The sequence below is a fragment of the Bos grunniens genome, chromosome 21 (genome assembly GCF_055505025.1).
Source record: "Bos grunniens cultivar Pamir isolate PY7600 chromosome 21, Bosgru_T2T1.0, whole genome shotgun sequence".
NCBI classification, from domain to species: domain Eukaryota; kingdom Metazoa; phylum Chordata; class Mammalia; order Artiodactyla; family Bovidae; genus Bos; species Bos grunniens.
In genome coordinates this window covers 64247894-64268953 of record NC_141185.1, presented here as the reverse complement: position 1 = coordinate 64268953, position 21060 = coordinate 64247894, and the positions used below count along the sequence as shown (strand labels likewise).

Sequence of the window (21060 nt, the reverse complement as noted above, 5' to 3'; positions counted from 1 at the left end):
CAATTTTGTATGAAAAAACTATATTTACAAACGTATATACAAAAAACTATATTTACAAACAGCAATGTTTGCAGTTTGGGAAGACAACAGATAGCCTTCATACTGCAATTGTATCTGAAAGCACTGTGCATCCTGGTCGTTGAGGGCAGTTCATATTGTGTCCAGGAGTCTGTTTATGAAATTAATAAAGTATTCAATTCACTTCAGAAAGTGGAAGTAAAAGTAATAATAGAATTTTTATTCTATAAAAGTAATAATAGAATTTTTATTCTATAAAAGTCTATAAAAAAGTCTGTTTTATCCAGAAAATTTACTGATGTAAAATTTCCTGTTCACTTTTGATGCCAAATAGATGAGACTGTGTCCAAAAGGCAATAATAACCCCATGCACACATGCATTATCTCATGTTCTCCAATCCCGGGAAGGTGAGTGGGGTTAGGATATACAGTTCTCTTTGCAGAGAGCAAACTGATGTAGAGGAACATTTGTGACTTTCCAAAAATGATATAAAAGGTGATATTACCATATTGTTTTCTTGTGGGTCTTTCCTGAACATTATTAGAAATGAAATAAATGTTGTATGCCTTTCAGAGAAAAAGTACCTGTTTCCTCACTGAAAATTCGGAAGTGCTTTGACTGTAACGAAACATTCTCATTTGTTTGGTTTTTCAGGATTTTATATTGCACGCTGATTCTGCCTCTGCACTACCTTCAACCCTTCTTTTCATACATCTTCCTCAACCTACAGCTCATGGTCCTCCAAGTTCTTAATCTTTACTGGAGTTACTTGATCCTGAAGATGCTCAAAAGAAGTATATTCACGAAGGTAAGGCCGTTCAGGTTTTATTGCTCTTAGCAAGTAGATTTCATTGCCAGAACAAAGGTGAGGCCCAGATGATGGACCAAGAATTTTTTCTTGATTTGACCATCTTGATGAGAATTTCTCCAAAATATTTTTTAAAATATTATAACAGAGATTGAGAATTTGTCTTTTCAAGTTCTTTATGTCTGACAGGTGCCTAATAAGTAATTTTGAACATACAAATGAATAAACAATTTTGGGAAAGAAGTTGCAGTATTTTGGATGGCCAGTTACAAAATAATTTATGAATCTGTTTATGGTCATTAAGTAGATTTCCAAGGTGTTCTTAAGAAACTGCTTTTATTGGAGGACAAGGATTTTCTGAAAAATTTTTATTCAAGAATTGATTGCTGCTTCTTGAAGAAAGTCCTAACGAGTCTAAATTTGCTCCAGTTTGGGGCAGGCTTTATTGTGAGAGTTAAGTGCTGTTTCAGATCCTTAGTTCACCTTTGCTGATCGTCCAGTTTGGGGCAGGCTTTATTGTGAGAGTTAAGTGCTGTTTCAGATCCTTAGTTCACTTTTGCTGATGGTCCAGTTTGTGCATAATGTTCTCCCCCCATGAGCTTTCTTCTCCTTTCTGAAATTTTGTCCATTATTTGTCAATACTCTTTTTCTGAAAATATTTTCTTCCCTAAGAAATGAATAATACATTTTAGACAATGGAAGAGAAATTTTTTGTTTGTTTAATTTAGAATTCTACTTTTTAATTTCAGAACAGGGGAGGAGATGGCTTAAAGAAATGAATAAGACACAATTGTTGCTTTTGGGGAAACAGCTCAGAATCTAGTTGGGGAATATTCATTTACTAGCAACTATATCAGATCAGATCAGATCAGATCAGTCGCTCAGTCACGTCTGACTCTTTGCAACCCCATGAATCGCAGCACGCCAGGTCTCCCTGTCCATCACCAACTCCTGGAGTTCACTCAGACTCACGTCCATCGAGTCAGTGATGCCATCCAGCCATCTCATCCTCTGTCATCCCCTTCTGCTCCTGCCCCCAATCCCTCCCAGCATCAGAGTCTTTTCCAATGAGTCAGCTCTTCGCATGAGGTGGCCAAAGTACTGGAGTTTCAGCTTTAGCATCATTCCTTCCAAAGAAATCCCAGGGCTGATCTCCTTCAGAATGGACTGGTTGGATCTCCTTGCAGTCCAAGGAACTCTCAAGAGTCTTCTCCAACACCACAGTTCAAAAGCATCAATTCTTCGGTGCTCAGCCTTCTTCACAGTCCAACTCTCACATCCATACATGACCACTGGAAAAACCATAGCCTTCACTAGATGAACCTTTGTTGGCAAAGTAATGTCTCTGCTTTTGAATATACTATCTAGGTTGGTCATAACTTTCCTTCCAAGGACTAAGCGTCTTTTAATTTCATGGCTGCAGTCACCATCTGTAGTGATTTTGGAGCCCAGAAAAAGAAAGTCTGACATTGTTTCCACTGTTTCCCCATCTATTTCCCATGAAGCGGTGGGACCAGATGCCATGATCTTCATTTTCTGAATGTTGAGCTTTAAGCCAACTTTTTCACTCTCCACTTTCACTTTCATCAAGAGGCTTTTGAGTTCCTCTTCACTTTCTGCCATAAGGGTGGTGTCATCTGCATATCTGAGGTTATTGGTATTTCTCCCATGGAATCAAACAATCTTGATTCCAGCTTGTGTTTCTTCCTGTCCAGCGTTTCTCATGATGTACTCTGCATATAAGTTAAATAAGCAGGGTGACAATATACAGCCTTGACGTACTCCTTTCCCTATTTGGAACCAGTCTGTTGTTCCATGTCCAGTTCTAACTGTTGCTTCCTGACCTGCATACAGATTTCTCAAGAGGCAGGTCAGGTTGTCTGGTATTCCCATCTCTTTCAGAATTTTCCACAGTTTATTGTGATCCACACAGTCAAAGGCTTTGGCATAGTCAATAAAGCAGAAATAGATGTTTTTCTGGAACTCTCTTGCTTTTTCCATGATCCAGCAGATGTTGGCAATTTGATCTCTGGTTCCTCTGCCTTTTCTAAAACCAGCTTGAACATCAGGAAGTTCACAGTTCACATATTGCTGAAGCCTGGCTTGGAGAATTTTGAGCATTACTTTACTAGCATGTGAGATGAGTGCAATTGTGCGGTAGTTTGAGCATTCTTTGGCATTGCCTTTCTTTGGGATTGGAATGAAAACTGACCTTTTCCAGTCCTGTGGCCACTGCTGAGTTTTGCAAATTTGCTGGCATATTGAGTGCAGCACTTTCACAGCATCATCTTCCAGGATTTGAAAGAGCTCAACTGGAATTCCATCACCTCCACTAGCTTTGTTCGTAGTTATGCTTTCTAAGGCCCACTTGACTTTACATTCCAGGATGTCTGGCTCTAGGTCAGGGATCACACCATCATGATTATCTGGGTCGTGAAGATCTTTTTGTATAGTTCTTCTGTGTATTCTTGCCACCTCTTCTTAAAATCTTCTGCTTCTGTTAGGTCCATACCATTTCTGTCCTTTATCGAGCTCATCTTTGCATGAAATGTTCCTTTGGTATCTCTAATTTTCTTGAAGAGATCCCTAGTCTTTCCCATTCTGTTGTTTTCCTCTATTTCTTTGCATTGATCGCTGAAGAAGGCTTTCTTATCTCTTCTTGCTATTCTTTGGAACTCTGCATTCAGATGCTTATATCTTTCCTTTTCTCCTTTGCTTTTCACTTCTCTTCTTTTCACAGCTATTTGTAAGGCCTCGCCTGACAGCCATTTTGCTTTTTTGCATTTCTTTTCTATGGGAATGGTCTTGATCCCTGTCTCCTGTACAATGTCACGAACCTTATTCCGTAGTTCATCAGGCACTCTATCTATCAGATCTAGGCCCTTAAATCTATTTCTCACTTCCACTGTATAATCATAAGGGATTTGATTTAGGTCATACCTGAATGGTCTAGTGGTTTTCCCTACTTTCTTCAATTTAAGTCTGAATTTGGCAATAAGGAGTTCATGGTCTGAGCCACAGTCATATTTGGAGAAGGCAATGGCATCCCACTCCAGTACTCTTTCCTGGAAAATCCCATGGATGGACGAGCCTGGTAGGCTGCAGTCCATGGGGTCCCTAAGAGTCGGACACAACTGAGCGACTTCACTTTAACTTTTCACTTTCAAGCACTGGAGAAGGAAATGGCAACCCACTCCAGTATTCTTGCCTGGAGAATCCCAGGGATGGGGGAGCCTGGTGGGCTGCCGTCTATGGGGTCGCACAGAGTCGGACACAACTGAAGTGACTTAGCAGCAGCAGCAGCAGCAGCAGCAGCAACTATATTTGTTATGTAGAATGTCCTGTGCCGAAGAGAGATCCCAGAAACTTGCTGTGAAAAACAAGAGAAATTGACTCAAGGTGACCAGGGAAAGTTTGGTTGTATAGATGGAATTTGACTGGAATTTTTAAGGCAAGTTAAAAAAAAATCAAGTCATAACTCCTTCCTTGCCTAGCAGTCATACATATAAGGGAATTTTAATTAAGAATCTTTCAAGGTGAAAGTTACAGCTGGCCCACTTTTGGATGTTTCCTAATCCCTGTATAACATAGCATTGTATCATGATCAGAATGAGTGACATATGTAACAGATGTGCTTGTAGTTTATCTGATAAGCTCATTTTTTAAATCAAATCTCTGATTAATTTATTTTCCTAGTTTAGCATTTGTGTCTCAAGGATCATTGAAAAGTTGACAAATGAAGTTTAGGTTGCCGTAAATGACCTCTGCTGCTGCTGCTGCTGATGCTAAGTCGCTTCAGTTATGTCCGACTCTGTGCGACTGCATAGGCAGCAGCCCACCAGGCTCTGCCGTCCCTGGGATTCTCCAAGCAAGAACGATGGAGTGGGTTGCCATTTCCTTCTCCAAATGACCTCTAGGTCTTCTAAATCTAGACGAAGGTATTGGAAATTAGGCTACATCTGGATTAACCCCAAATCAAATCCTGAATTTTTTTTTAAACTAAATTGATGATTTCAACTTGTTTTCCTGAGAAAAATATCTTTTCTTTAGCTGGCTGCTGCTGCTAAGTTGCTTCAGTCATATCCGACTCTGTGTGACCCCATAGACGGCAGCCCACCAGGCCTCCCCGTTCCTGTGATTTTCCAGGCAAGAATACTAGAGTGGGTTGCCATTTCCTTCTCCAATGCATAAAAATGAAAATTGAAAGTGAAGTTGCTCAGTTGTGTTCAACTCCTAGCGATCCCATGGACTGCAGCCTACCAGGCTCCTCCGTTCATGGGATTTTCTAGGCAACAGTACTGGAGTGGGTTGCCATTGAGTGGCTTAGAAAATAAACCTTTCATTGAATGATTCTAGTTTATTAATGTTCTCAATAGTTTTTCTATGATCTCTGCAAAAATTACTTTATCCCTAAGTGACAGGTACAGCTGAAATAACTGAATTTGAGCAGTTAAGACAATCTGCATATCCAGGGGTTGGAAGGAAGGCAGGTCACTGAACTCAGCCTGCCCTGCCTTCGGGTCCAGCCTTCCTAGAGCTCCTGTCTCAGTCAGAAGCGGTTCCCTTTTTAACTGGTCATTGTTGTTGTTCAGGCCCTAAGTCATGTCAGACTCTTTGCAACACTATGGACTGTAGCCTGCCAGGCTCCTTTGTCCATGGGATTCTCCAGGCAAGAATACTGGAATGGGTTGCCATTCCCATCTCTAGGGGATCTTCCTGACCCAAGGATCAAACCCACATCTCCTAGTGAGTGACAATAATTACAGGCTTGGAAGGGATCCAGGCAGAACAAAACTTGGAAACTAGAAAATACTCTTGTTTGGTTTCATCATGATTTTCATATTTCTGATCTCTAATGGGTAATACCAAGCCTGATTAAAAACCCTGTGGGTTGGGGAGCTGTGGACAGGAATTCCTGATTTCTCATGCTGTACTTTGGAAAAGCTGTTTCCAATTGCAGTTTGACAGCAGCAGTGGAGGCCCCCGTGGCCCTAATCCTTGCAGCCCTTATGACTTCAGCTGGCTTGCATGTGCACTCTGTTTTCCACAGCAGTGGCAAATCTGGCTGTGAAATCAGCTTCTTCCTCCAAAGCCATAAAGCCGCCTTTTAAAGAATGCTGTTTGAAGGCGTAGTTGCATTGCAAAGGGGAGGAGAGGGATAGAGGCAGGAGCTGAAATTTTTAGAGGACATCTAACGAGTCAGTTTTCAATTCTATTTAATAAACATTTAGCATTTAACACACAACACAATTGTTACTAAGGTGACTAATTCTTGATATTTATAAAATGGAATTGCAGAGGTCTGTAGGCCTCCAAAATAGGAGGATTTTAAAAAACCCTGTAACAGAGACTGAGAGTTTGTCTTTTCAAGTTCTTTATGTCTGACAGGCCCCTAATAAGTAATTTTGAACATGCAAATGAATAAATAATTTTGGGAAAGAAGTCACGGTATACAAAATAACAAGTTACAAAATAATTTATGAATCTGTTTATGGTCTCTATGAATTTTCATGGTAGACTGAAAAGATAAAAGTGATTATTCTTAAAAAAAATTGTGATTTTTTTTTAAGAATAAGAAAAACTTATTTTCCCTAAGCAATAGGATTACTGCATACTTACGATGAATTTGCTACTTTAACAATATTGTTGTAATTTCAAGACACTAACATATACACACCATGGTTATCAGGCAGCTTGCTTTTGAAAACAAGAATTGGCATTGAAACTTAACTGGTTCCTATAAAATGGAGGATTTTGTGATGAACTACCAGCCCACACATCACATCAGGAAGTATGATGGGCTGACATATTAAGCTTACTCTCTTTGCAAACATGAGAACTGCTTTCAGAGGAAATTAGAAGAAGCATAGCATGCTTTTGTTTGATATTACTTAGAACTTGATCATTCTTAAGTTTTTATTTTCTTTCTTCTAAATATCATACTGGGTGCTGGCCAACTTAAGCATGTTTCTGTGACATCTTAGACTGGTACATCGCCAGAACATGGAGGTGGGACTGTAGCCTGCAGCTGTTACAGCCAGGCTGGAGAAGCCAGTGCCTTGGCAACTGGCCCTAGCCATCTGCTCTTGAGAAGCAGTGTCTCTTAAGTTCACAGAATGACACTTCAACACATGCAGAACTATTTTAGTTAGAGAAAGGAACACTCTAATAAGGGAAACTGAGGCCCAACCACATTCACACAGTAATTGTATGGTAAGGTCAAGACTAGAAGACCCTGAGTCTTTTAATTTATAATTGTTGTTGTTCAGTTGCTAAGTCATGTACAACTCTTTGCAACCCCATGGACTGCAGCATGCCAGGCTTCCCTGTCCTTCACCATTTTCCGGAGCTAGCTCAAATTCATGTCTGTTAGGTTGATGATACCATCCAACCATCTCATCCTCTGTCGTCCCCTTCTCCTCCTGCCTTCAGTCTTTCCCAGCATCAGGGCTTTTCAATGAGTCAGTTCTTCACATCAGGTGGCCAAAGTATTGGAGCTTCAGCTTCAGCATCAGTCCTTCCAATGAATATTCAGGACTGATTTCCTTTAGGGTTGACTGGTTTGATCTCCTTGCAGTCCAAGGGACTCTCAAGAGTCTTCTCCAACACCAAAGTTCAAAAGCATCAATTCTTCGGCACTCAGCTTTCTTTATGGTCCAACTTTCACATCAATTCATTACCACTGGAAACATCATACTTTTGACTATACGGACTTTTGTTGGCAAAGTGACATCTCTGCTTTTTAATATGCTGTTGGTCATAGCTTTTCTTCCAGGGAGCAAGTGTCTTTTAATTTCATGGCTTCAGTCACCATCTGCAGTGATTTTGAAGCCCACGAAAATAAAGTCTGTCACTGTTTGCATTTTTCCCCCATCTATTTGCCATGAAGTGATGGGACTGGATGCCATGATTTTTTTGAATGTTGAGATATTTTTAAAAATTTATTTTTTTGAAATATAATTGCTTTACAGAATTTTGCTGCTTTCTGTCAGACATCAACATGAACCAGCCATAGGTATACATATGTCCCCTCTCTCTTGAACCTCTGGAGCAGGACCAGATTAGAGTCTGAGCTGCCTCCACAGCAGGTCCAGAGACCAGTGCAGTGTTGCAGGGCATATTAGGGAGGTGAGGTGGACTGTGACTCCCAGCGAGGGAAAGGACGCTGACAGCTGAGACTCAAGAAAAACATTATTATTTTTATATTTTGAATGCTGAGTTTTAAGCAAGCTTTTTCACTCTTTTTTCACCTTCATTAAGAGGCCATTTAGTTCCTATTCATTTTCTGCCAAAAGGGTGGTGTCATCTGCATATCTGAGGCTATTGATATTTCTTCCAGCAGTCTTGATTCCAGCTTGTGCTTCATCCAGCTCGGCATTTCGCATGATGTACTCTTTGTATAAGTTAAATAAGCAAGGTGACAATATACAGCCTTGAGGTACTCCTTTCCCAGTTTTGAACCAGTCCATTGTTTCATGTCCAGTTCTAACTCTTGCTTCTTGACCTGCATACAAGTTTGTCAGGAGGCAGGTCAGGTGGTCTGGTATTCCCATCTCCTTAAGAATTTTCTGGTTTGTTATGACCCACACAGTCAAAGGCTTTAGCATAATAAATGAAGCAGATGTTTTTCTAGAATTCCCTTACTTTTTCTATGATCCAAAGGATGTTGACAGTTTGATCTCTGGTTCCTCTGCCTTTTCTAAACTCAACTTTTACATCTGGAATTTCTCAGTGTACTGTTGAAGGCTAGTTTGAAAAATTTTTGAGCATTACCTTGCTAGCATGTGAAATGAGCACAGTTGTAGTAGTTTGAACATTCTTTGGCATTGCTCTTATTTGGATTGGAATGAAAACTGATCTTTTCCAGTCCTGTGGCCACTGCTGAGTTTTCCAAATTTGCTGACATATTGAGTGCTTCATTTTAACAGCATCGTCTTTTAGGATTTGAAATAGCTCAGCTGAAATTCCATTACCTCACTAGCTCTGTTGGTAGTGATGCTTCCTAAGGCCCACTTGACTTCACATTCGAGGATGTCTGACTCTAGATGAATGACCACACGGGTCATTAAAACTTGCCACCTGGGAAGCCCTATAATACTTAACCTTTCCTAATTTTTCAGGGAAGATTAATAACCAGAAAATTAATTTAAAATAGTTGTATGGAATAAAAAATAGTGAGTACAGAAACAAACTGAATAATCAAAATAGTAGATTAAAACATAGATCTTTCAATTTATTTTTGAACTTTTTAAAAGCATAAAATAGTTTTGTAATTATTTTTTTAAATGATTTTTAATCTTTACGTTTTTACCTCCTAGTAAAGCATCAATTCTTTGGCACTCAGCTTTCTTTGCACTCCAACTCTCACATCCATGCATGACCACTGGAAAAACCATAGCCTTGACTAGATGGACCTTTGTTGGCAAAGTAATATCTCTGCTTTTCAATATGCTATCTAGGTTGGACATAACTTTTCTTCCAAGGAGTAAGCGTCTTTTAATTTCATGGCTGTAATCACCATCTGCAGTGATTTTGGAGCCCCCAAAAATAAAGTCTGACACTGTTCCCACTGTTTCCCCATCTATTTTCCATGAAGTGACAGAACCAGATGCCATGATATTAGTTTTCTGAATGTTGAGCTTTAAGCCAACTTTTTCACCCTCCTCTTTCACTTTAGCCGAAGAATTGATGCTTTTGAACTGTGGTGCTGGAGAAGACTCTTGCGAGTCCCTTAGACTGCAAGGAGATCCAACCAGTCCATCCTAAAGGAGACCAGTCCTGGGTATTCATTGGAAGGATTGATGCTGAGGCTGAAACTCCAGTACTTTGGCCACCTCATGCGAAGAGCTGACTCATTGGAAAAGACCCTCATGCTGGGAGGGATTGGGAGCAGGAGGAGAAGGGGATGACAGAGGATGAGATGGCTGGATGGCATCACCAACTCAATGCACATGAGTTCGGGTGAACTCCGGGAGTTGGTGATGGACAGGGAGACCTGGCGTGCTGCAATTCATGGGGTTGCAGAGAGTCAGACACTACTGAGCGACTGAACTGAACTGAACTGAAAGCATTTAGGGTAATAGCTAAGACTGATGGCTCCATGTAGATTCATATCTTGAGCAGTATTATTTCTCTTCATTGCCTCAGTTTCCTCACCTATAAAATGAGGCTGATCATATTAGTGCCTGCCTTGTAGGAGAAAGCCCTTAGTAGAGTGTCTGGCACCCAGTGCCCACATGGAGAATGTTAGCTGCCATCATCACTGTCACTGCTATAAAGCAGCACTACTCCTTGTGCTGAATCCCAGAGACCCTGTGAGTTTCAAGTGACCTGGCAGTTTACTTGCAGTCAAGCTCTGTCTTCCATTTGCTTAGATAAAGCTACAGCTGATGTCAGAGGTCAGAGTCCTTGACTTTCTGCCAGTGGCTCCGGTACAGTTTCCTAAGCTGTCTTCTGCCAGTTGACTTCCACAACTCACATTCTAGATGGTACTTTGGACACATTCACTCAGATATCAGCATTTTAGGGAAGAAACATAAAATCTGTAACTTCCAAGAAGACTTCAATTCTCTTTTGTTAGTCGGTGATAGTAGATGTAAAAACAGCTGAACAAGACATCATAAAAATATCACAAAGACTGACCATTGAAGTACAGTGTTATAAAAATGCTGTCGATTTGTATTTCCATATATCTGGGTATTATGTAGATTAATTAGTTTAACTATCTATTCAAGAAACAACAGTGGAATCTAGAAAATTTGATAACAAAAACAATTTTTCAAAGTTACTGGACTTAAAGAATTTCAGATTTGAATGTTCTTTATGCTTGACATTCAGCCCAGCCACAAGTAGAGAATCATGTAGGATTTCGGAGCTAGCAGAGACCACTAAGTGTCTGGCAGGAAACCAGGGTCCCCTCACGGTGTTGCTACTGCCGCCTACCCCACACGTCCATGTGGATGGTGGTTTGGGTCACCCAGGACTGGGGCTTCTTGAGGTTAAATTAATGCTGTTCTCTGCCTCCCCAGGAACAGTGTCCATCTGTGTGTGTGTGTTTAGTGTGGCTTATGGTCACTTCCCACAAACTTCATGATCTTGTCATTGACTTTGCTTGGTTACCTTGGCAAATAATCAATTAATTCCAGCTCTTCATAGAGGCTGCTCTTCAGAAAATCTCAATGAGGGCAAATTCCCATTGGGAGATTTTCTGGTGTAAATCAATCATAAACCTCTTTTACACCTGAGTGTAGAGTTGTTTAAAGAAGTCAAAGATAATAAAAGAGATAACATATCCTGAGTGAGGGCCAAGCCCACAAGCAGACTGGCCTCTTCTAAGCCCCATGCCTGCAACGGAACCCATGCTGCTTCGCCCTCTACTGAGAGGCCTCCGCAATAGGCCCACATGTATAGCCAGGACCCTGAGGTGGTTTCTTGGGAGAAGCCTCAACCTCACATTCACAGTGGAGGTGGAAGTGGCAGAGAACTGGAAGGAGAGGATCACCTGCCCAAAGGGGAATCGGAGGCGTGGAGGGAGGAAGGGACTTCCTAAGGCCATGCAAATCCAGACTGGAACCACCAGCATCCTTCTCAGGGAATACCTCTTTTTCACCCTAGGATAGCATTATGCAGGCATTTTCTTACACTGGCATGGGTCAGTATGTTTTCTAAGATATTTGGCAATTCTTCTGTTGGTTTTTTTCTAAACTGTTTCTTACTTCTGTCCAAACAGTCACTGGGAGGCGTATACCAAGACGCACACCCGTCACTGGGAGGCAACCCCTCTTCCTGCGGCTGACCACCACAGTGTAGCTTTTCAGCTCTTAATTGCAAGCACGCTGACCTCTGAGGGAGAAAGATTATATTAGGATTTTTAAATAAGTAAAAACGAGATTTTATTTCAGTTTTCTTCAGCTACCCTCTGTTCCTTTGGAATCAGGCATGAAAAGCAACTGGGTGCTAGTAGCTGAGTGGGACCTGTTCCCTCTAGGAGGTTTCAGCTGCTGGGTGTCTGTCTAAAAATGACAAACCTCCCTTTCCTGCAGTTGCCCATGAACTATGTAATTATATGGTGATTTTTCACACTTACTTTATCAGGTTTTGGCTCCCTATGCATGTACCCTTAAGTTTCCTGTCTTATCTGTTTTCTAACAATGGTTATCAAGATGCTGTTCTTGGAGGTACTGGACTACATAAGTTATTTGATGGACAAGCGGTTAACTGAAGCTGTTGCAGGAGGGCTCCAGTTCTGGTGAGCGCTGTCCCATGAAGTATTTTTGAGGACAGCAATGGGTGCTTAAATCCTGCCTTTAGTTCCTTTGTCCCAAATGTTGACCTGATGCTCCTCTCATAGTGTATTGCTAAAGTTGAAAAGGAAGGGGGACTATGGGGGAAAGATTGAAGTGAAAATAGATAAAAGAAACTCCGACATCTCTTATACTCATGTTTTTAAAAAATAATTTCACAAAATGGAATGGCTTTTTATATACTTCTAAAAGGAATAGATATTCTTCATTTTATTAGTAGAGAAACAAATGCATAAGTACATGCACATAAACACACACACACACACAAATATTTTATATGGAACTTGAGTTTTGGTTTCTGTATCGGCCTAGACAAGGGCTTTTAATAAATCTACACACTCACACCAGAATGTGAAAGTTTTATTAATGGGCTCTTGGGCTAGAGAGATTGGTCAGAGCACATGGAGGGAAGAGTGTGCCTGGCCGATCCTGTGCCTGTTATTCTCCCATGGTTTTCTGTGGCCGTTACCCCTCCGTGCCCCTACTGCATAAGACTCAGGAGAGGGTTTTACATAACACAAAGGGAACCTATTCCTGAAAATTCATTTTGCTTGTAGATATGGATAAAACTAGTTCATTTTTAAAAAACATTTTCATTTTGATTTATCATATGGGCTTTAGCGCTTGAATAATTTATGATGCAGATGGCTTTATTCGAGTTCTGTTTAGGGAATAGCAAGCATGCCATCTGTGGAACTCTGACTTTCAGGGGCGCTATTTTCTATTTTCTGCAATTAGTATCTCCTTGCCACACGTGTCAGGCTCAGGAAATCTTAAAAGCGAGCAGCACTGGGTACATACTCCCTTCCTGTGGCTCTGAAGTGTGTCTTGCAGGCCTGCCCTGAGACCTGTCATCTCCTCAACATTGCCCTGAGCAGCTCAGGTCTGTAGGTGTGCTTCTGTGATGTCTTTGGTGTGAACCTGGAAACCGTGGTCAGGTCTTCTAAGGAAATGGAATTGGCTGTTCTTCCTTGTTGGCTGGGTTGGGACCTCCAATCCCATCACTGGAGCACTGCATTGAGGCCTGGCCACAATGAGGTTGCAGGCTAAGGTGAATACTGGTCCTACTCAGTAGCTTCACTAGGTGGCTACTTACATCATGATTTGATAGAAGCCAGTCAACCTTTCTGCACCCCCAACAATCAATTTACCCATTTCTCTGGGTGCAAGATGATATGAAGAGTGTGGAGAAAGTCCAGCCTCTGGGAGGCCCCAGGATCTTGGCTATCCAGAAAAAGAATAATGAGGGGGAGGTAAACTCAGTGAAGGCATAGAAGAGACCCAATCAGACTTTATCTCCTGCCGGGGACCAGCCCCGGCTGAACCAGGGTATTCGAAGGAGAGACGGCGTAGGCGAAGATCAGGAAACAATTGCTTAATTAAACGTTAATTAAGGATATAAAGAGTAATAGAATGAGGATAGCTCAGTAGGAAAATTCAGTGGAGAAAAGAGGCTGAGATAAGGATAGCTCAGTGAGGAAATTCAGTGTAGAAAAGAGGCTGAATAATTCAGCCAGAAGGTAAGAGAAAGAACGACATGGTGAGACCAAGTTTCGGTGAACAAGGCCCGCACTTTATTTTTCAAAGTAGTTTTTATACCTTAAGTTATGCACAGAGGATAATGGGGGAAGGGGTAGAGTCAGGCAGCAAGCCAGGCTTTCTTCCTGCAAACTTAGCATATGCAAAAGTTAGGTGATTTGCATCATCTTCTGGCCCGGAGGCCTGTTAACATTTTAAGACCTTTTCTTCAGAAAACTTATTTTTCTCTAAAGGTGATTGGTCAGGAGCCACCCTCCAAAAGCATTAGATAAAGTTGCATTCCTACAGAGCAAAGGTGTGGTGGGCTATAACAAGAAAAAGAATTAACTCAAGGGTCCCAGGTTACAAACATTAAAGCTACTATTTACACCAATTATATTAATCAATACACTGCCAGGGACACAGCAGGTAAGGGATATGGAAACTTAGCAGCAAACATTGGCCCAACAAGTGAAAATCCCTTCACCAATACAATTTCTAATCAATCTTTTAACTACTCAAAAGAATCTGTGTTTAGACAGTTTAGGACATCTCCTGCCTCTCACAGTTGGGAGGCTCCGAACAATCACATGAGGCCGGAAAAACCTATTCAGGCAGGCTAGAGGATTTCCAAAGGAGTTTGTAGGTTAAACACTGTCACACCCAGGAATTATTAACTGGAGCTGTAAGCTAACTTTTTTCAGAGAGGTAGTGGGGGACAGCCCCCCGTAAAGTCAGAGGTGTAGGTGAAAGCACAAAGCAGAAAGTAGGCAGACTCTGGTTTTGGGGGTAGATTGCTCGAGAATTTCCAGGGAGACTCCTGAGGCTTGATCCGCCTTTGCGTATGCCAAGCCTCCTTCCTCATGACCTTTGTCATGGGTGGAGTTCCTCACGCTGGCTACCTGCAGTGATAGAATTCCAGTTGAGCTATTCCAGATCCTGAAAAGTGCTGCACTCAATATATAATATGCACTCAATATGCAATATGCCGGCTCCCGGCGTCTCCCCCTTTTTTATTTCTTAAAACAGCCAGATGCAGCTCAGTCGCGAGCTTTTGAATGTTCTGCCGAAGAATCCTGACAATACAAGGAAGAATGATTATGAGAAGCAAAACTAGAACTAAAGATATTAGACAGAATGTTTTTTCCAGAAATAAAGTTAGAGAAGGTGAGAAAAAAGTCATTAGCTGCTCCAGCGGTGGTAAAATCCAGTCGACAGTGTTCCAGGGCCTGTATTTGATTATGAACTTTCCCTAAGTCCAGGCCAATGTCAGAGCTGTTCCAAACACCTGAGATACGATTTTTGATTTTTTCCCATTCATAATCTGTCTCGTTTACCTTTAAAGATGTCACGCATATCCACCGGTAATCAGAGTGGCAAGACAGAGCCATTTTCACTTTTAAAGCCTGTAACTCAGTCCCAATATGCATTATTGCCTCTTCTAAGGCCTCTACTCTCATCTCCAATTTTCTATCTATAACTTTCTGTGTTGCTAGAGTTAAAGAAACATTTTTAGACATGGTATCAACATATTGGGCAGTATGCACTTGTTGAGTCAATGATATTGCTGCCACAGTAACAGAAGTAATTGCTGCTATTAAAGTTGATATTCCTAAAATAAGTAAAGCCCACAAATCGTCGTGATCACATTAAATCTTGTAGTTGTTGTAACATAGCAAGACTATAGTTAACATATCAATAAGTGGTTACATCATAAGATAAGGTGGACATTGTAACACTATAAAGGAGCAAACATTATATTGAGGGTTTAAACAAGATGAGAGCATGCATTGTTCACAAGTCACTACATTGGGTCCACCAGTGAAAGTCACATGTACATTAAGTTTTCCAGAATCATTGGTAAAGAGAAAAACATAAGGAGAGGGTAGACAAGCCAAAACAGAGTAAGTAGAATTATTTTCTGGTTGGAGTTCGCGCTGCAGCAGCCCCGTCGGTCCCGCCGGGATCTCGATGTTTATCTTGCCTCCCCTTCAGGCGGGCTCCTCTTTTGTGATTGAAGCAATGGGGGAACTGGATGTCTGGGGGTCTGCAACACGGCGAATCAACCTGTCCTGGATCTAAATTGGAGAATTTGCATCCTGTGGAAAAATACAAGCACATCCTCGACCGCTAGTTAATAATGGGTCAGGACCCTTCCATTGTCCTGAGAGGAGGTCCTTCCATTTGACTAATGGTTTTGCATTTAATTGCTCCAGGCACCAATGACGAAGCATTGCAGTAGTTCCAGCCAGATCAGTATTTAGAATATTTATTACGAAAAGAGCATGTTGCAAGATTTGATGGGGAGAACTATACTTAAACTCCCCTTCTTTTAGTTTTTGAATTTGGATTTTTAATGTTTGATGCGCTCTTTCAACAATGGCCTGTCCCTGGGGATTATAAGGGATGACAGTATTATGTTTAATTTGAAACTTTATACAAAATTCCTGAAAAGACTTAGACGCAGGAGCATTGTCAGTTTTCAGAGCTTTTAGCAGGCTCAAATATGAAAAACAAGTAAAGAGATGTTGTATTACATCTTTAATTGCTTCCCCTGTATGAGCAGTTGCAATAATAACATGAGAAAAGGTGTCTACAGTTAAAGAACAAAGGACAGTTTTCCAAATGAAGAGACATGAGTTACATCCATTTGTCAGAGTACGTTAGGTTTGAGACCGCGAGTATTAACTCCCATAGGTAGACTATTATAAACAGTGGGGCAATATAAGCAAGAACACACAATTTCTCGAGCAGTCTCTCTGGGAATTTGGAATCGATATCTTAAAGCAGTAGCGTATTGATGAAGTGAGTGAGAGGCTCTGGCCTCCTCAATCACAATAGCCACTGTATTTCTGGTTAACAAGTTAGCCAAATCATTAAAGGCATTTTAAGGGCCGGGCAATCTGGAATGAGCCCAAATGTGTCCAATGAAAAATATTTTATTTCTTTTCCAAATTTGTTGCTGTAATTTAGTTAACAAATGAAATATGGTAGTTTTATTTTCAGACAAAACCGCAGTTTTAATATGTGGAAACAACCTGACAATATACTGAGAATCAGAATAAAGGTTAAATTCCTCATCTGCAAACATAGCAAAAACCTTTATGACTGTTGTTATTTCAGCGCTTTGAGCTGAAGTTTCCTGTGTTTTTAAAACCTTTTGGTGATTTTTAGTAACTATGGAGGCTTTACCGTTTGCTGACCCGTCAGTAAAAACTATTTGAGCATTTGGAATAGGAGATTGTTTACATCTGACAGAAAAAATAACTGGATGTCTGGATATAAAATTCAGCAAAACATGTGAGGGTAAATGATGCAAAATTTTGACCAAAATGGTTTCCTATAGCAATCTGCCAATTTTTATCAAACATTAGAAGAGCAACAAGTTGTTCCTTATTATATGGAATTACAATTTCTGATGGCTCTTTACCAAATAATTCAATGTTCCGCTTTTTTCCTTTAATATCAAAGTAGCTATCAATCCCGGATAAGAAGCCACTACAGTTTTAGTTTGAGCGGGAAGATGGACCCACTCTAGGGGGCTGTTTTGCTATAAAACCAATTTTTTGTCTGGCCACCCCAATTACACCTATGGGGGTTTTATTGCAAAGGAATTATCAAGCAGTTGTCAATTTAATTTTTAAAATTTTTTAAAATTTACATTTTAACAACATAAATTTAGAGATATGTTAATTTAGGTCTAATGTTTAGTTTAGGTCTCTATAAATTTAAATAATAAATGTATAACCTCCTTATCTCATTTTGGTATACAGATATACCTAAATGCGAAATGTATTTATATATGGCAACAAGTATAAACTTATTGACATACAATATATATAAATCAATATACTTGAATTAATCTTATAATTAATATATCAATTCATATATATTACAGCAATACAACACACACACAGCCAATACCAACCAACACAAACCAATGTACTGTAATAATACATGTCACACATATATAATTATACAGCATACAGAACATATATCATCACAGCACATCAATCCATACCAATTAATATCAGCCACACACATTATATTACTGCAATATACATTTAATTATACAGTATATATATAATACATATATTGATTTATATACAAATTAAGTAAGTATAGATCTATAAATAGAATTAGGTATACCTTTATTATATTTTATTTATACCCATATCTAATTAGGCAAACTGTAGTTAGGCAAATATATTTATATTACGTATTTATAACAATATATAAAGTATTGTTAATTGTACCACCTGTTGATAACTAAGAAATTGAGAAAACCCTTCTCTGAGTATCTCCTATTTGAGACAGCACGTCCCTCCCCCATAGGGTAAAGGGGAGCGTAGGAACTACATACGGTTGGAAAGTTCCACAGGTATCCTCAAACTGCCAATCTAACATTTTTGAACTTTTAACGACTGTGGGGGCTTGAGGGCAAATGAAACAAAATTTGACCCCTGAAATCTATCAGGGCAACTTGCCAATCATCACTATTTTGTAGAAGACTTGCAGTTGATCCTTATTGAATGGAATTACTATATTTGCTACTCTTTTTTTTTTTTTTTTCTAAAAAGTTCCACACTTCTTTTTTCCTCCTTTTATAATTAATTGTGCCACTGAGCTAGGATAAGATAAAACTATTTTTCTTGGGGTCACTGGTAGATGGAACCAATGGGCCTTTTTGTCACAATCACCCTGTAGGTGTATGTTTTATGGCAAGAATAATTTAATCTCATCTTTTGGTAGTATTAATCCTAATTAACTGATCATTTAAAGTCTCATCTACTTTAACAAGAGCCAACTCTGTCTCACTAGTCAACTTAGAACTGGAATTAGGGTCACTTTTTAAGCAATTAAACAAAGGCTTTAAATCTGCAGTAGTCAGTTTTAAATGTGGGCATATCCAATTAATGTCCCCTAATAATTTTTGGAAATCATTTAAAGTTAGTAAACAATCTCTCCGCAGCCTCAAAGGGGCATTACCAGTTTTTAAAAGTTTTGGCAGACCTAAATATGAGAAGCAAGTAAAGAGGTGTTGCACAACATGTTTATAAGCTTCTCCAGTTATCGTTTTGTAACCTAAATCTGGTCTATAGCTTTTTAGATGACAAGCAACCATCTAATATTTGCTTGAATACTTCCAGCAATGGGGAACTCACTACTCTTCAAGGTTTTAAACTCTCCCTCACCTTTTTCTCTACAGCATTCCCAACCCGCATATCACTTTCTCTAATCTCAACTCATTTTCAGTAGTATGTGTTGGCCAGGAGCTGGGTCAGTCTTTCCCAGCAATGTTAAGAGACGTCTGTTCCTGTGTCTAATAGCCCTGACATTTTATTTTCTTGAATTAAAAGATCTTTTAAAGGCCTTGGAGCTGTAATTTCCTGCACCCAAAAGGCTGGATCACTAGATCTAAACGCTCTGTGGCTCTTAGCTTGAGAAGTCAAGTTTTTTCCTGCCTGATAAGGTAAAAGCAAAAACTGTGTTATTCTTTGACCTTTATTAATTTGCACAGTTTTGGTAAGCGGCGAGATCAAAACTATAATTTCTCCAATATAATCAGAATCTACCACACCATATACCACCGAAATTTCTTGAAAAGAAAGCGAGCTACACCCTAGCACAAGTCCTATAATGCCCTCAAGAAGGGGGGCCAGCCACTCCCCTTGGAATCGGAGCAACCGGCATATCAGGGGTTAATATTGTTGCTAAATCCCTTTACCGTCTGCTTTTTTCTTAGCCTGGGTGAGACCCCCCTGAGGGGGTTTTCTCCAAGGAGCACTGCATATTGTGCACGCAGTCTGTTTTAAAATCTCCACTGTTCAAAAACCTTCTTATCTTCCTCAGGCTTAGGCAACACTTTGAGAGGCTTTGGGGGCAAAGTGGGGAACTCTTGGGCCCTGGAAGGCGCAAACGGAGGCGGCAGCAATGGCCTTAAATCAGAAAGTGGTGGATAAGTTTTTTTTTTTTTTTTTTAAGGTTTGCGCAGAGGGGGTGGGGGGGAGGGGGAGCTCGCCAGGGCACCTGGTCACAGCGTCTCTTACAGTCTCTCTCTTCCTCTCTTCCTGCTTTTCTCACTTTTTTCTCCCCCTTCATTTTTCGCTACCCTTCTCTTTCCTTCGTTTCTTTCCCTTTACCCTCTTTCTCTCTTTTTCTTCCCTCCTCCCTCTCTTTCTCTCTGTATCTCTTTTTCTAACTTCCTTTCTTCCTTTCTCAATCTTGCTGCATTCCCTGATTCCTTCCTTCTCTGTTCCTCCTTTTCACTCTTTAGCTTTTTCTCTATCTTTAGATCTTTCTCTATTTTTTCTTGTTTTTTTTTTTACTTTTTTTTTTTTTCTCTTTTTATTTATTTATTTTTTTTGCTTGGGTGAGGCCCCCCTGAGGGGGTTTTCTTCAAGGAGCAGGCTCTGTATATTGTGTATTTTTTTTTAAAAAAGCTCCTTTGTTTAAAAGAAATCTTTTTTATCTTTTTCAGCTTTAGGCAATGCTCTGGGAGACTTTGGATGTAAACTGGGGAATTCTTAGGCCCTGGGAGGTGCAAGCGGAGGTGGAGTAGTCACCTTAAATCAGAAATTGTTGGATAAATTTTTAAAGGTTTGTGTAGAGGGGGAGGGGGCTCGCCAGGGCGCCCGGCCTCAGCGTCCTGTAAGCCCTCTCCTTCCTCCGGAGGTAGAGCACAGTCTCCCTCCTTTTCTTCGTCAATGGCAGAAAATGTGATCTGCGCAGAAGGTGGAGACCCACTACCATTCACCGCTATAGCCTCTCCCATAGACTATCCCACAGCCTCATGACGAGGGTCCAGAACATTTTTAATCATATTTATAGGATAAGTTTTTAGTTGTTTTTTACCTTCACCCAAGTATCTAAATTAACAGTAGCCTCTTTAACAGTTTCAAGATTACTTGTATAAAGAGTTGCCATTCTTAGTTTTGTGTTACCCATGTCAGAAAATTAAGTATAATAGAAGATAAAGCTTTTAGCTTTTAAAAAGATCAGGCTTTTCTTTGGCCTTTTAACTTCAGAAACCGTTTTCTCTCTCTAAGTCTAACTCTTTAACACTTTCAACACTTCCCACTCCTCTCGCCCTGTCTATCCTACAGGGGGGTCCGCGGCACCCTCGAGTGGGGTCCTAGCCGTCCCGAACCCTGGAAGAACAATAGGGCTGGTGACCCAGATTGTTCCGGGGGAGGAACAGTAGGCTGATGGCCCAAACTGTTCCGAGGGAGGAGCAGTAGGGCTGGTGACCCAAACTGCTCCGTGGGGGAACAAGACGGCTGGTGACCCAGTTGTTCCGAGAACGGGGAGCAATAGGGCTGATGGCTCTGATTGCTTTGGGGAGCTTACCTTCGAAAGTCCCTGTTCGGGCGCCACCTGCCGGGGACCAGCCCCGGCTGAACCAGGGTATT

At 40.5% G+C, this 21060-nt stretch overlaps 1 protein-coding gene across 4 annotated transcripts in view; it reads left to right on the top strand.

Moving 5' to 3' along the window:
- CERS3 (ceramide synthase 3) overlaps positions 1-21060 on the top strand; it is a 168631-nt gene that overhangs the window by 101421 nt on the left and 46150 nt on the right. For 2 of the 4 annotated variants that reach the window (XM_086364873.1, XM_086364870.1), the window contains one exon: positions 674-827. In XM_086364873.1, coding sequence (XP_086220999.1) covers positions 674-827 — 154 coding nt within the window. Of the gene's footprint in view, positions 1-673; positions 828-9504; positions 10379-11556; positions 11769-21060 lie in introns of those variants that run through there. The other 2 variants (XM_086364871.1, XM_086364872.1) reach the window with 2 other exon arrangements.